We start from the raw sequence: 13,214 nt of genomic DNA on the forward strand, positions 1-13,214 counted from the left end.
GGGGTGCTACGGGGTACAAGTTTTTGGTTATGTTGCTTGCAATCAAGAGACTCCTAGGATGTGTTTTCTCCAAACCATTTGGATATTCGCAGGAAAACTTGCCCATTTTTCTCCCTGGACACAGATACATTTTAAGATATGTTTTTGGGGCACCTGGATGGCTCAGTCAGTTAGGCATCTGACTTCTGCTCACGTCATGATCTCATAGCTTGTGAGTTCAAGCCCCACGTCTGGCTCTGTGCTGGAATCTGGCTCAAATCTGGAGCCTGCTTTGGATTCTGTCTGTGTCTCCCTCTCTCTCTCTGCCCCTTCCCTGCTCATGGTCTCTCTCTCTCAAAAATAAATAAACATAAAAAAATTTTTTTTTAAAGAAATGTTTTCTACTTAAGCACAAAAAAGTGTGAAATTAAATACTCCAAGTCTACATTAGACCAAATGTAATCTCGGAATGCATCCTCTGAGTGGATTATTCGGTTCAATGTGTTTCCTACGAGGTGTCTGGTTGCTTTACCATCTGCCGGCCTTCACTTAGTACATGTGCTTTATTTCGGCCAACGTCATTGCTCATGGTCAGATGCTCTAAAAGCACTAAGCCTCCATTTGGAGTTTAGAGCTTTGCCAATCATCCCATATGGCCTTGAAAGGCATCCTTACTATATATCCCAAGGCAGAGCTTTTCTTATATCCTCTTTGTTGCAGTAGAATGTTCTCGAAAAAAACGATAAAACCTCTGGGATTCCCTAAAAGGAGAAAGCAGTATCTCCAATAGTCTTCTATTTTGGAACCCATTATTATATTATTTATTCATTGAATATCACTGTCATTAATTGCTCAGTAACTCAAAGCTTTCAGACTCAACGTGATTCATTTTAAAATGGTCTTTAACTTGCTAGAGGTTATAAGTATTCCTCAGGATTCTGGTTCTTAAAAATGTTCCTGAGGTTCCATTTCCCTGCTTTGCAAGGACTGGTCTCTGTTTAAGGGGAGATAAAAAGCACTGGGATGAAAACAAGTGTTTTTAGTCTGAAGGACCAAGGTCTCATTGACCTACACCAAGGTTTCTCAACTCTGGCATGAGGGACATGTTGGGCTGTGTCATTCTTTGTTGTAGGGACTGTCCTGTGCACTGTGGCTGTTCAGCCCCGTCCTTGACTTCTACCTACCAGATGCCAGTAGCACCCTCAGTGGAGTAACAATAAATCATATCTCCAGACATCACCAAGTGTTCCCAGGGTTGGGGGGGGTTGGGGTTTGAGGGGATCATCCTGGTGGAGAATTGCTCTGACCCAGGGAATTAAACTTGGATAGAGCTGTCGCAGGGGCAGAGTCCTGCTTCAGGTCTGTTCATTTGCCGTGACTTAGGCACCTGTGGAAGGTGCCGAATGCTACTTGGAGAAGACCGAAGTGCAGAAGGGGTCAGCATAACTTCTCACCCATCCCAGTCTGGCTGGGGAGGAGGGTCCTTTAGCAGAGCGACTGCTCCGTTGTGGGGTCTCCCGCATCAGAAGCACCCAGACTGTTCCAGAATACAAGGTGATTTTAGATAGCACGTGTTTGAGAGAATGCATGCATGTTTTAGTAGCGATGTATTTATTTCAATGTGCCTTAGGGAAAAAAGTAACGAGCACGTTTTGCGCATGCTGTTCTGGGTATTATTGCATAAGGAGAGGCTAAATCTGACTTGAAAGATATGGTTGATTTTAGGGAAAAGGCTTGAAGCAAGTTGATTGATTTGTGCTAGGAAATGTTTAAGTGTGGAGGATTCAGAGATTACCAAGAAAGGCAAAATCCCAATCTTTAGGGAATTTGTTGTTGAAAAAATCCAACAAAGAAGAGCCTTTCAGGTAGTAAATATAATTGATGGGGCCTGAAGGAACCCTGCGGGGGACAGCAGGAGACTCCGGGACAAAGCCCTGCTCTCATGGGTCACCTGCTGGCGGGGAGGTAACAAGTCTATGTGTGTCTTGTCCAGTAGAGGTACGTACTAAGATGCAGGATAAGGAAGAGCTTGAGGCCTGATGTTTGATCCAGTGATTTCTGCACAGAGACCTGGCTAATGGGAATGGCGGCCATGGAAGGGCGTAGCTTGGAGGGAACACTCCGTGCAAGGTGGTGGTGGGACTCCACAGTTGAGGTTTTTTTTTTTAATATTTTTATTTATTTCTAGGAGAGAGGGAGAGAGACAGTATGAGCAGGGGAGGGTCAGAGAGAGAGGGAGTCACAGATCGAAACAGGCTCCAGGCTCTGAGCTGGCAGTCAGCACAGAGCCTGACGCGGGGCTCGAACTCACGAACTGCGAGATCATGACCTAAGCGAAAGTCGGACGCTTAACTGACTAAGCCACCCAGGTGCCCCCACGGTTGAGGTTTTTGATGGCCACTCTGGGCTTTCCTGCAGAGGGAAGACGATCTGAAATAATCTTTTGTGTTTGTTCCCTTGCAAGAATTAAATGTAAATCAGAGCGATTCTCAAGCTCCATTACACCTCTCAATGTATACTAGCTTACCTTATCTTTCAAAATTCATGCATCAAAAGATCAGTTATTCAGCTGAACATTTTAATTGGAATCTGAAGTCTGATAGTTCCTCTCACGTACCACATTATCCTAATCATGACACATTCTTTGGACACGCGGATTAGCCAAACCAGACACCAAGAGGCGACTCCAGAGCTTGACCTCTGACATCACATCATCATCTGTGAATGCGTCTCTTCCTCTTTCTGGGTTATAAGGCTCAGATCCAGAGCTGTGTTATTCTCGGCTAATTGCAGGTCTCGACCCTAATGAATTAGAGCAGGCACCCAGGGGTCGGAGGTTGTTTCTGGGGGAGAGATTTTTGCCTGTCTCCCAGGACCCGGGCATTCAGGGCAACTCTCAGGTCAGTGATGAGCATGCAGAGGCCACCCTTCTCCTCTGCTGCCTCCAATGGCAGTAAACATCCGCTCACGCTCTCCACATGGGGTTGATTTCACAACGCACAAGCCCTGGGTTCACAGGACATCTTGACCTAAATGCTCTGATTGTATCTGTCATTCCGCCTTGAGTTTGTAGCGGACTTCCTTCCCTGCATAGTTGGATTTCATATCTCTGTACCTGGTGTTGGAGGCGACTTTAATGCACTCTCTTAGGTCCTCTACTCCTTTATGAAATTCATTTTTAATCCCTCCCACCTCTGCTTCCTGCTCTTACAGATGAAATTCCCTGCATTTCCTGTAGTGCCTTCTCCCTAAGTTTATTGCTGACTTTCTTCTTGTTATGTGCCAGGTTTTTTAAAATTTTTTAAATGTTTATTTATTTTTCAGAGAGAGAGACAGAGAGACAGAGAGGGAGACAGAGAGAGAGACAGAGAGAGAGACAGAGAGAGAGAGACAGAGTACGAGTGGAATAGAGGCAGAGGGAGAGGGAGACACAGAATCCTAAGCAGGCTCCAGGCTCTGAGCTGTCAGCACAGAGCCCCATGCGGGACTCTAACTCACAGACCATGAGATCATGACCTGAGCTGAAGTCAGACGCTTAACTGACTGAGGCACCAAGGTGCCCAATCGTTACATGATGGTTTTAAATCCATGCCACGCTTCTCTTCCTAGGGCAGACCACGATTGCTTTTGTTGTATCCTGTGTCCTTCTCACATTTTTGCACAGCCTGAAAACACCATTAAAGACTGTGTGGAGGAGCTTGGTGATGTTAGGCACAGACAGATTCCAGGGTGGCCACGGTGCAGTGGTCGGCGGGGAGACGTGTAGGGATGAAGGAGGCAGGGGCCAGATCACATTGTGCCTTTTACCCATGGAGGCAAGTGTTTGGGTTCTGTTCCAAGCCCTTTGTAAAGCAAGTGGAAGGTTTTAAGTATAAGAATAATAGGATATAAGCTATGTCTTTAAAAAAACAATCCCTCCAGCTCCTCCCACGTGGATTGTAGAATGGACTGTAGGAAAGCAAGAGTAGGGGTGAGGAGGTGGGCCGAGGGAGCCGTGTCTTAAGTCCTGGTGAGAGGCAGTGATGCCTGGGACTAGACGACATGAAAGCGTCATGTGGTTATAATACTAATTCCAAAGGGGGTCCACAAATGCTTTGGGTTTGGCTAAGAAGGAGCCGTATCACTAGTTCTGAGGAAATTTACTGCTATTTGCTGTGGCAGTTAGGTATAGACTTTGTCCTTTGGAAACCCGAATGAAGGACGATTATCTCTGTTGTGGATTTTTAAGGATGTCTAAGTGGCATCCACACCACCTTTCCCGCATACTGCTGGGCCTTTACATGGGCTTTTCTCTGTGCCTTGCCAACATTCCCGTTAGGAACTTATGACCTAGGTCTTTAAGTCCTGAAATGCCCATTTGTGTGTGTGTGTGTGTGTGTGTGTGTGTGTGTGTCAGAGAAAATTCTCCTGTTAGCAATGGGCACAAAATGACCACGTATTCACTGTGTTGACATACTCATTACTTTCCTCAAACATTCCACAGGGTCTTCTGAATGTGTGTCACTGCTTTGGTAGGTGAGGAAGTGTCCATGATCAGCATGGTAATTTTCTTCCTCAGAGAAGACACCAGCTTTCCACAGAATGGAAGAGAGAGCCCAGGCAAAGCCTTCATGGTCTTGTAAAATTTAAATTCCATTCACTCATTTAGTTTTAAATATCAAACGAAGAAACAACAGACATGGACAGGTAATTTGCAGATGCCTTAGATGTGCAGTTCAGAATATTCTATATAGATCAATAGCAGGGATTTGTCTGACCACTACTGTAGGTTTCTGCTCTCTGCGGGTCTGAGAAATGACTCACTGGTGTTTAAGAGTCCCTTAAACCAGCCACAGGGCACTTTTAGTTCCTTGTCGTCTCTGCCTGTCCTCTCCAAGATCTGGCTTCCGTTGGCTCAGTGCAGTCAGTGATGGTACTCCTAGAACTTCCGGCTAAATTGCAACTACTCCCTTTGATGTCAACAATCATGACTGGCCTGGTGTGGACAAGTGTCAGGTCCTGTATTACAGCTCCGCAGACACACAGGCTGGTGGTTATTGCCAGCAACTGACCAGCTGGTCACCTGCAGCTAAGGATGCTCAGTAATCTCATAATCCCATAATCCCATAATCCTGGCCCTGCCTCCCTCACTCATCTGTTGCTGTTTTCCTTTTCCAGTTATATTGAACTCATACAGATGCCAACATACACATAACTTTACATGTCTAAGTATACACATGGTCTTTTTCTTTATAGTTCCATGTTTCCCTTATTTAAAAAATCTTTGCGAGAGAGCGTTGAAGCTCAAGATCCAAAAGCAATGAGAGAGTGACTGGCCCCTGAGCCGTGTTCCTCATTAGAGAGGACTCTCAACATTTGAGTAAGAAAATTCTCTTATACTGGGTCATCTCAGGCAGTGCAAGACTTTAGAATCTCTACCACTAAGTATCGGTGGGACAATCCCAAACACCCCACAAGCTGCAAATGTGGATTGACCTCAGGTTGAAATCCTACTAAACGTACATATGTAAATACTGGAGCATTTAACAGCACTTAAGATTTACCTTGCGGGGCACAGTCAGTTAAGCTTCCGACTTCGGCTCAGGTCACGATCTCACAGTTTGTGAGTTGGAGCCCCGTGTTGGGCTCTGTGCTGACAGCTCAGAGCCTGGAGCCTGCTTCAGATTCTGTGTCTCCCTCTCTCTGCCCCTCCCTTGCTTGTGCTCTGTCTCTCTCTCAAAAATAAATAAACATTAAAAAAAGATTAAATTTTTTTTAAATTGCTTAAAGGTTTAATTTATTAGAGTGAATTAATATCTCTTACATAAGAGTGAATTAAATGCATGGGAAGATTTGTGTATTATCCCACAAATGAGGTTTGTAAAAGGAAATGTTGAAATTAATAAATGTAGTTTAAAGTGTTTAATTCAGTTTGTAAATAGGACCACACATTAAAAAGGCCATTAAAAGTGATCTTAAAAAACAAATCTCCGTTAGTTAGGGATACATATTGAAGTCTTTACAAGTAAACTGAAATTTGCTTTCAGATGCCCCAACAGGGAAAATGTAAAACTATGAGGGAGCTAGGTAAAATTAAATGGCCAAATGCTAGTAATTGTTGAATTTGGTGATAGATACATGAGGCTTGTATCTTAGTCTTTCTATGTGTAAGTATGTTTAAAATTCCCAAGTAAAATGTTCAAGGAAAGTGAAATGTTAAAATTTTCTCTAAAGAATTTTGAAGCTCATGGAATTCTGAATTCTGCTTATATTGTTTCTGTCCAGTAGGGACATAGACCTCCCTTACAGATGATAACTCATTGGCTTCTGGCTATTTTTCATGCTTTGTGTGGTTCTGGGGTCACAATTTTAAGACCTTTGTGATGGCAGGATTCATGACTCTGTATCCTGTAACCACTGCTTCTACGAAGCCAGTATTTGTAACTGGTCATCTTTTTCATGAAGATACTTTTATAGCCTATTGTAGACATATCAAAAGCAGAGATTCAAAGAAAATTCTTGGTGGGCCCAAGAATATCCATGCTGTTTACTCTGTGTCTACCTATAATTATGTATTTCTTTATACGTCATTTTCCGTTATTTTCCCTTCACGTTAAATACGTGTTTTTGAGCATGCGATGCATGCTGCCGTGGTAATGATGATGCATTTAAGGGGTTGGGCTCGGGAGTCTGACTCCCTGTGTGGCATCGTGCAAATGGCTTAAACTTCCCAGTTCTCAGTTTCACCATCTGTAAAATGGACATGATTGTGATGATACTGACCCCATAGTTTGCAGTGAGGATGAGTTAATGTATAGAAGCAAAAAGAAGTGTTCTAGTATAGATATTAGCTATGATTTTTAGTCAAAAACTTATTTCAATGTTTATTTATTTTTGAAAGACAGAGAAACAGAGCGTGAGCACAGGAGGGACAGAGAGAATGAGAGGAAGACACAGGATCTGAAGCAGGCTCCAGGCTCTGAGCTGTCAGTACAGAGCCCGGCGTGGGGCTGGAACACACAAACTGTGAGATCATGACCTGAGTCGAAGTCAGACGCTCAAGTGACTGAGCCACCGAAGCACCCCTAGTCAAAAATTTATTCATAGTACTCTTCTGAAAAACAGTTTTTCTCTCCCTCATTCTGAATTTACAGCTGTCATTTGAAGATCTATGAACATAATATTATCATATTAAGATATTCTGCTCTGCGATTTTGAAATAGCTTTTTGTCCTTGTGTTCGGGTTTTTAGTTCTACAGTTATTTTACTCATCTTATCCTGCTAATAAGCTAGAATCTCCTGAGCTATTTTGAAGCCTTAGGGAAGACTAAGGTTGCACATAAATGCCTCCACATTCACATTCTGTAATTTCTACTCGTTTGGCAGGTAATTGAAGCTCAGGTAAATCATCCCTCTTCTAATATCATTGATTTACTTTGGCAAATCTCAGATTCAAGTGCTAATGACAGTCTTTCAGAACTAATAATTCAGAAAGACAAGTTTTTATGTACTTAATGTACATCCTAGCAAGGTATAAAATGCTACAGGATGATTATAATCGTGCAGAAAATATCTGTGCATAAGTACTTCTCATAGGAATCATCCCCCAATTATTAAGAGTTCTGTCACTCAAATAACAGCAGTAAGGGCAGCGCCTCTTTTGTCTGACATCGTGTTGTCCAAGTTTTCCTTCATAGCCATTTTAAAATGAACACTTGTTTCTCTGGAGGGCTTTGTTTTCATAGTTAATAAATAATGAAGAATTTATTTATTTAAAAAAACCTTTTTAATGTTTGTGTGTGTGTGTGTGTGAGAGAGAGAGAGAGAGAGAGAGAGATAGCTTGAGCTCCAGTGGGGGAGGGGCAGAGAGAGAGGGAGACACAGAATCTGAAACAGGCTCCAGGCTCTGAGCTGTGAGCACAGAGCCTGATGCGGGGCTCGAACCACAAACCGTGAGATCATGACCTGAGCCAAAGTTGGACCCTTAACTGACTGAGCCACCCAGGTGCCCCTAGTGTGGAATTTATTTAAAGCTTTGGGTTGCGTTCTTACAGATTGGAGTCCTTACTTCCTTAACACACGTGTGGTTATGTTACCGTCCAATGAAATCCTCACCAGAGTCTTGCTTCACAGAGAATTTGCTGAGCTGGATGGGATTCAAATAAGATTAAGAATGATATATTCAGGTGCTTAACATTACGTGTGTTTCAATCTCTTTGTCTGTAACATGAGGGAATGGGGCATGGCATTAACACAAGAGGGTTCTTCCAGCTGTAAAGTATAAATTGAAGAAATCTTAATGCCTTGCATTTTTCCTAGTGCTTTTTAAAAATAGGTGTTGGGCTGACCCAGGGAAAGTGGCCATCCTGTCAGTTAGATGGAGCAGAACATTGTAGATTGTGTTTTGCCCTGTGTCACAAGGAAGCTGGGACCCCTCAATTCCTGAAGGTCCTGACTAATATTTCAAAGTAAAATGCAGGGCTAAGGCTGAAGAAATGTCTCTCCTTGCAGTAAAGATTTTGGCCAAGTCCATGACTTTTGAACTGTGATTCTAAACTGCTAAGACTGTTTCTCATCGCAAAATCAAAGCAGACTGAGGAGTGACAGGGGACTGGGGGGCTCTTTAGCTCAAAGCTGCTGCTTTTAGTGGGCGGGTACCCATTGACTCGGTCAGTTCCTGGGGCAGTTCACGATGGTTTTGGAATACTGCGTTTTTATAAAATATCTGTCTTGTTTGATTCAGGTTATACTGGAGAGCTTTGCCAATCCAAGATTGATTACTGTATCCTAGAGCCTTGCCGAAATGGAGCAACATGCGTGTCTAGTCTCAGTGGATTCACCTGCCAGTGTCCAGAAGGTAAATATCATTGCCTCAGAATACCTTTTGTTTTCCATTTTAAACCATAAACTACTTTGATCAGCTTCAAATTTCTGAAAAACTCCATACAAGAGAACTTCCTGTTTTGTTCCGTTTATAAAACAAAAGATAAGAGTCTTTTTTTAAAATTCTATGCTAGAATAGCTTGAGAATTACATTTGAATATTAGACACAATGTAGGAATTTCTGTGATTTTTATTTATACCTTGAAAATGAATAAATATAATACAATGATAACTATAGTAAGATTTTTCCTAAATTTCACATGTTAAAATTTTCAAAATTTTGTTTTTGATACCACTACACATAAAAAATATTTCAACATAAAGTTCACCTACTTTTATTTATCTTATTTATTTAAAATATTTATTTCTTTTGAGAGAGAGAGACAGCATGAGCAGGGGAGGGGCAGACAGAAAGGGAGAGAGAGAATTTCAAGCAGGCTCCGCACTCTCAGCACAAAGTGGGATGCAGTGCTCCATCTCACGAACCTGTGAGACATGACCTGAATCGAAATCAAGAGTTGGACGCTCAACCGACTGAGCCACCCAGGTGCCCCTCACCTGCTTTTATTTTAAATCAACTTTGTAACATCTTAGAAACTTCCAGGATTCTGGAAAGTCACATCTTTTGAGCTACTTTTATTTTATTTATTTACTTATTATTTATTTTAATGTTTAGTTTTGAGAGAGAGAGAGAGAAAGAGCGAGCCCAGGGGAAGGGCAAAGAGAGGGAGACACAGAATCCAAAGCAGGCTCCAGGCTCTGAGCTGTCAGCATGGAGCCCTATGTGGGGCTTAAACTAATGAACCACAAGATCAATACTTGAGCTGAAGTTGAACGTTATCGACTGAGCCACCCAGGCACCCCTTGAGATACTCTTAGTTTAAAAAAATTTTTACTGTTAGACTAGTTCGACCTAAAGGGGCAGGCAGATGGCCATAGCTAGCAAGCTGGTATTCAAATATGATTTTGTCCTCAGAGGAAGTTCACATTTCTGCTTGGAGGTATTTTATGGAAGGGATTACTTTAAACATTAATACTGAAAGAATAACTTGATGTTAAGAGTTTCTTGTTCTTTATTTTCTTAAGTTTTATTTTTTTATTTAAGAGGGGGAGGGGCAGAGAGAGAGGGAGGCAGAGAATCCCTAGCAGACTCCAACGCTGTCAGCACAGAGCCTGACACGGCGCTCAAGCTCACGAACTGTGAGATCATGACCTGAGCTGAAACTAAGAGCTGGATGCCTAACCAACTGAGCAACGCAGGCGCCCCTAGAGGTTTGTTTTGTTTTTGAAACCAGCATGTAAGTTCCTGATCCAAAGAGGTGATATTGACAAGTGCATGAAGTATAGGACATGATCTGCAGAGATTAAGTGTAGAGTCTGAGTGCATAAGGAACCACCTCTGGGCCCCACATTACCCTGCTCTGCCCCTGGCTGAGAGGCTGCAAGGGGGTGGTGGCTAGGCATGGCACTTGCTAGAAGGCCACCGACCTTCCACATGACCCAAGGGCTCAGGGTTGCCAGGGAGCAGCACGTGTGATCTGCAGCACCTCCTCCTCCTTAATATCTTGTAGACCTGCACTGAAGAAGTGAATCCTGTCCCACAGCTTCCGCTCACCTATGCGGGGTAGGAGCCACAGCCCCTTGGTGCTTGTGTTTGCAATATATGTGGTTACCATGGCAATGGAGTAAAGTGTGTTTGATGAGCCTGATGCTTCACCCTCCCCTTGAGTCTCTGAAGCAAATGGAAAACATGGACACGTTGAAAGGGGTTGAGGGCTAAGCAAGCAGCACGCATGGCCCTTCCACACGAGCTTTGCAGATTTTCACGGCTTCGTGGCACCCTGGGTTAGGCGGTTGCTAACTGACTGGTTGTAGGCTGTGCTTCTCGTCAAGGGTGGGCTTTAGGGTCACCAGCTGATTGACTGCAGCAAATCATGAATCTCCTGAATCTCCCTGCTGCCACCTGATCCTCCTAAATGTGGGCTTCAGTGAGATGCATACTTCACAGGGCCATTCTGAGCACAAATGGGATTTCTGCGAAAGAGCTCTGAAAACTGCAAATGGCTTATTTTTATAGTTTTGACTGTCACCAGAGAGTTAAAGTGAGACCCCGGAGACTCATAGAGGTAGTGACTTACAAAAATCACGGCAGCCATAAAGGATGGCCCTTGAAGCGGGACCCACGGGTTTTACTTTGCCTCATACTGCCATTTTTCCTAGCAGATAGAGATGACTGAGAACTTTCTATATGCCAGGCGCTGCGCTGGGCACTGGGATTTAAGGGCCAGAGGAGCTGATGTGGGGCTTCCCAAGGTGCATACACAGATAAGTGTGTAATTAGAGCAGGGCCAGGGCCTTGATGATGTGCAGAAGGAGCTGTTCAGTCTTGGGCAGCTAGGTGTGCTGAGTGAGGCCCTGAGTGAGGCCAGGGAGGAGGAAGGTGGATTGAGGGCATTGCTGATGAGGAAAGATGATGAGGAAGAAAGTGGGGGGCAGGAGGTTGATGTATGCATGGCTTCACAGGGCTTGTGTGCCAAGGGGGGGCATTTCATCTTCATCCTGAGGGGTAGTCAGGGGCTTAGGTCTGGAGCCTATATCTACCACTCACTCACCAGCTGGGTCTCATGGGCAAGTGAGTTCACACCTCTCTCTCTCTCTCTCTCTCTCTCTGTCTCGGTTTCCTAATCTGTAAATTGGGGAAATGCTAATGTCCACTTAATAGGGACAATGAAGATTAAATGGGACGATTGCAGGTAAAGTACTTAGCACAGTGCCTGGCTAAGTAGCTATTCAGTATTAGCTGCTTCGAGTATTAGCTGCTTCCTCGTTATTGATTTCCTAGTAATGACTACTGTTAAGCCATTGATGAATTTAAATAGGAATTTGTAATTTTCATTCTGGAACAGTGTGAGATATAGAGTGGGAGTAAGGAGACAAGTTTGGGGATTGTGGTAGAGGTCCAGGGAATAGATGTTGACTGGTAGAGGGAAAGGGTGGAACTTAGAAAGGAGGGAAGCAAAGGTCAAGTGAGGGGGCCTGAGGTGGGTGGGTGATGAGGGGAGGGGCAAGTTTGTTTGCTCTGTCTCTCTGTGGTAGGCTGTGCCATTCCTGGAGAAAAAGAAATGCAGAGGATAGGTGTTCTATTTTGGACGTGTTGAGTTTGAGTGGCCTTTGTGACATCCAAGTGGATATGTCAGCTGTGAGTCTGGAAGCTGGTGGAGAAGTCCAGGCCAAGTCCAAAGGCAGACCCATTAGCCCATAGACTGCAGTTTAAACCTTGGCATCTGGGGGATTGTCTAGGGAACCTTCTTTTTATCCAGTGGCCTGTCAGTTCCTCCACACTGTCTAGTTAAAGCCTAGTGGACATGTGACACTCTGGAATGAAAAGAATGAAGACCAATTTCCCAACGGTCTTTGCACGAAGAGATTTCTCGGAGGTTCACCTCTGAAGAGGGACCGGGGAAAGGGGGCTTTACTTCTAGTTCTGAAGGATTCACTGCATGTTTTGGAACCTCTTAGCAGGAGCGTGTGGCCGGTGACCGGGCGGCTGGCATTTTTAAAGCGGCCCCTCCCACTGGCTTGTTCCCTGGGTGCTTGTGGTAGAAAATTATGTTTACAGAGCCCACTGTGTCTCAGGATCCTTCTTATTTCCGTCACACTGTGAAGACTGTGAAGTGTCTCAAGTCCATGGAATGTTCTGGTGTTCTGAGCTAGCACTGGACCCTTGCTGCCTCCTTTTCTTTCTTTCCATTTTTTTCCTTTGTCTCCAGTGATAAATGTTTTGTCATGTTTGCTTTATACATACTGGTTTACATATATAGTTTGTTTGTTTCTTTGCAAAGTAATTTGAAAGCAAATGAGAGACATCATCGCTCTTCATGCCCAAATAAATAGGTTTGTGTTTTCTGAGAATCAGCACAATCTTCTTCATATCTTACAGGGCACCTAGAAAATGACTTACCCTAAAAAATTAGTAATTATTTCCTCATATTACATCCTATCACCCTTTTTTCATTTATTCCTTTATATGTGTTAATTCTGTCTGCCCTGTTTCCCTGGGTTCTCTTGAGAGGGCGGGAAAATCCCACCCCAGGAGCATTTAAGGCCGTATTTTATATTAGGAGGAGGTAAATAAAAATGTGTTAAATGAACTAATTATAAAAGTCAGCACTTCAATATCACCCTTCTAGTCTACCACCATCTCTGATCCTCACAACAGTTCTATGAAGCAGATGCTGTTAATATCCCCATTTAACATACTGGGAAACTGAGGCACAAGATGATCAAATAACCTGCCCGTTATCACATAGCTAGAAATTTAAACCCAGGCACCTTGGCACTGGTCTTCTTAGCCACTGTCCACTACTGTCTCT

At 43.6% G+C, this 13,214-nt stretch overlaps 1 protein-coding gene across 1 annotated transcript in view; it reads left to right on the plus strand.

The window, feature by feature from the left end:
* DNER (delta/notch like EGF repeat containing) overlaps nucleotides 1-13,214 on the plus strand; it is a 330,055-nt gene that overhangs the window by 227,816 nt on the left and 89,025 nt on the right. The window contains exon 7 of the mRNA XM_039234597.1: nucleotides 8,702-8,815. Coding sequence (XP_039090528.1) covers nucleotides 8,702-8,815 — 114 coding nt within the window. The remainder of the gene's footprint in view (nucleotides 1-8,701; nucleotides 8,816-13,214) is intronic.

Source organism: Hyaena hyaena, unplaced genomic scaffold, assembly GCF_003009895.1.
Source record: "Hyaena hyaena isolate Hyena2069 unplaced genomic scaffold, ASM300989v1 scaffold_86, whole genome shotgun sequence".
In the NCBI taxonomy this organism is placed as follows: domain Eukaryota; kingdom Metazoa; phylum Chordata; class Mammalia; order Carnivora; family Hyaenidae; genus Hyaena; species Hyaena hyaena.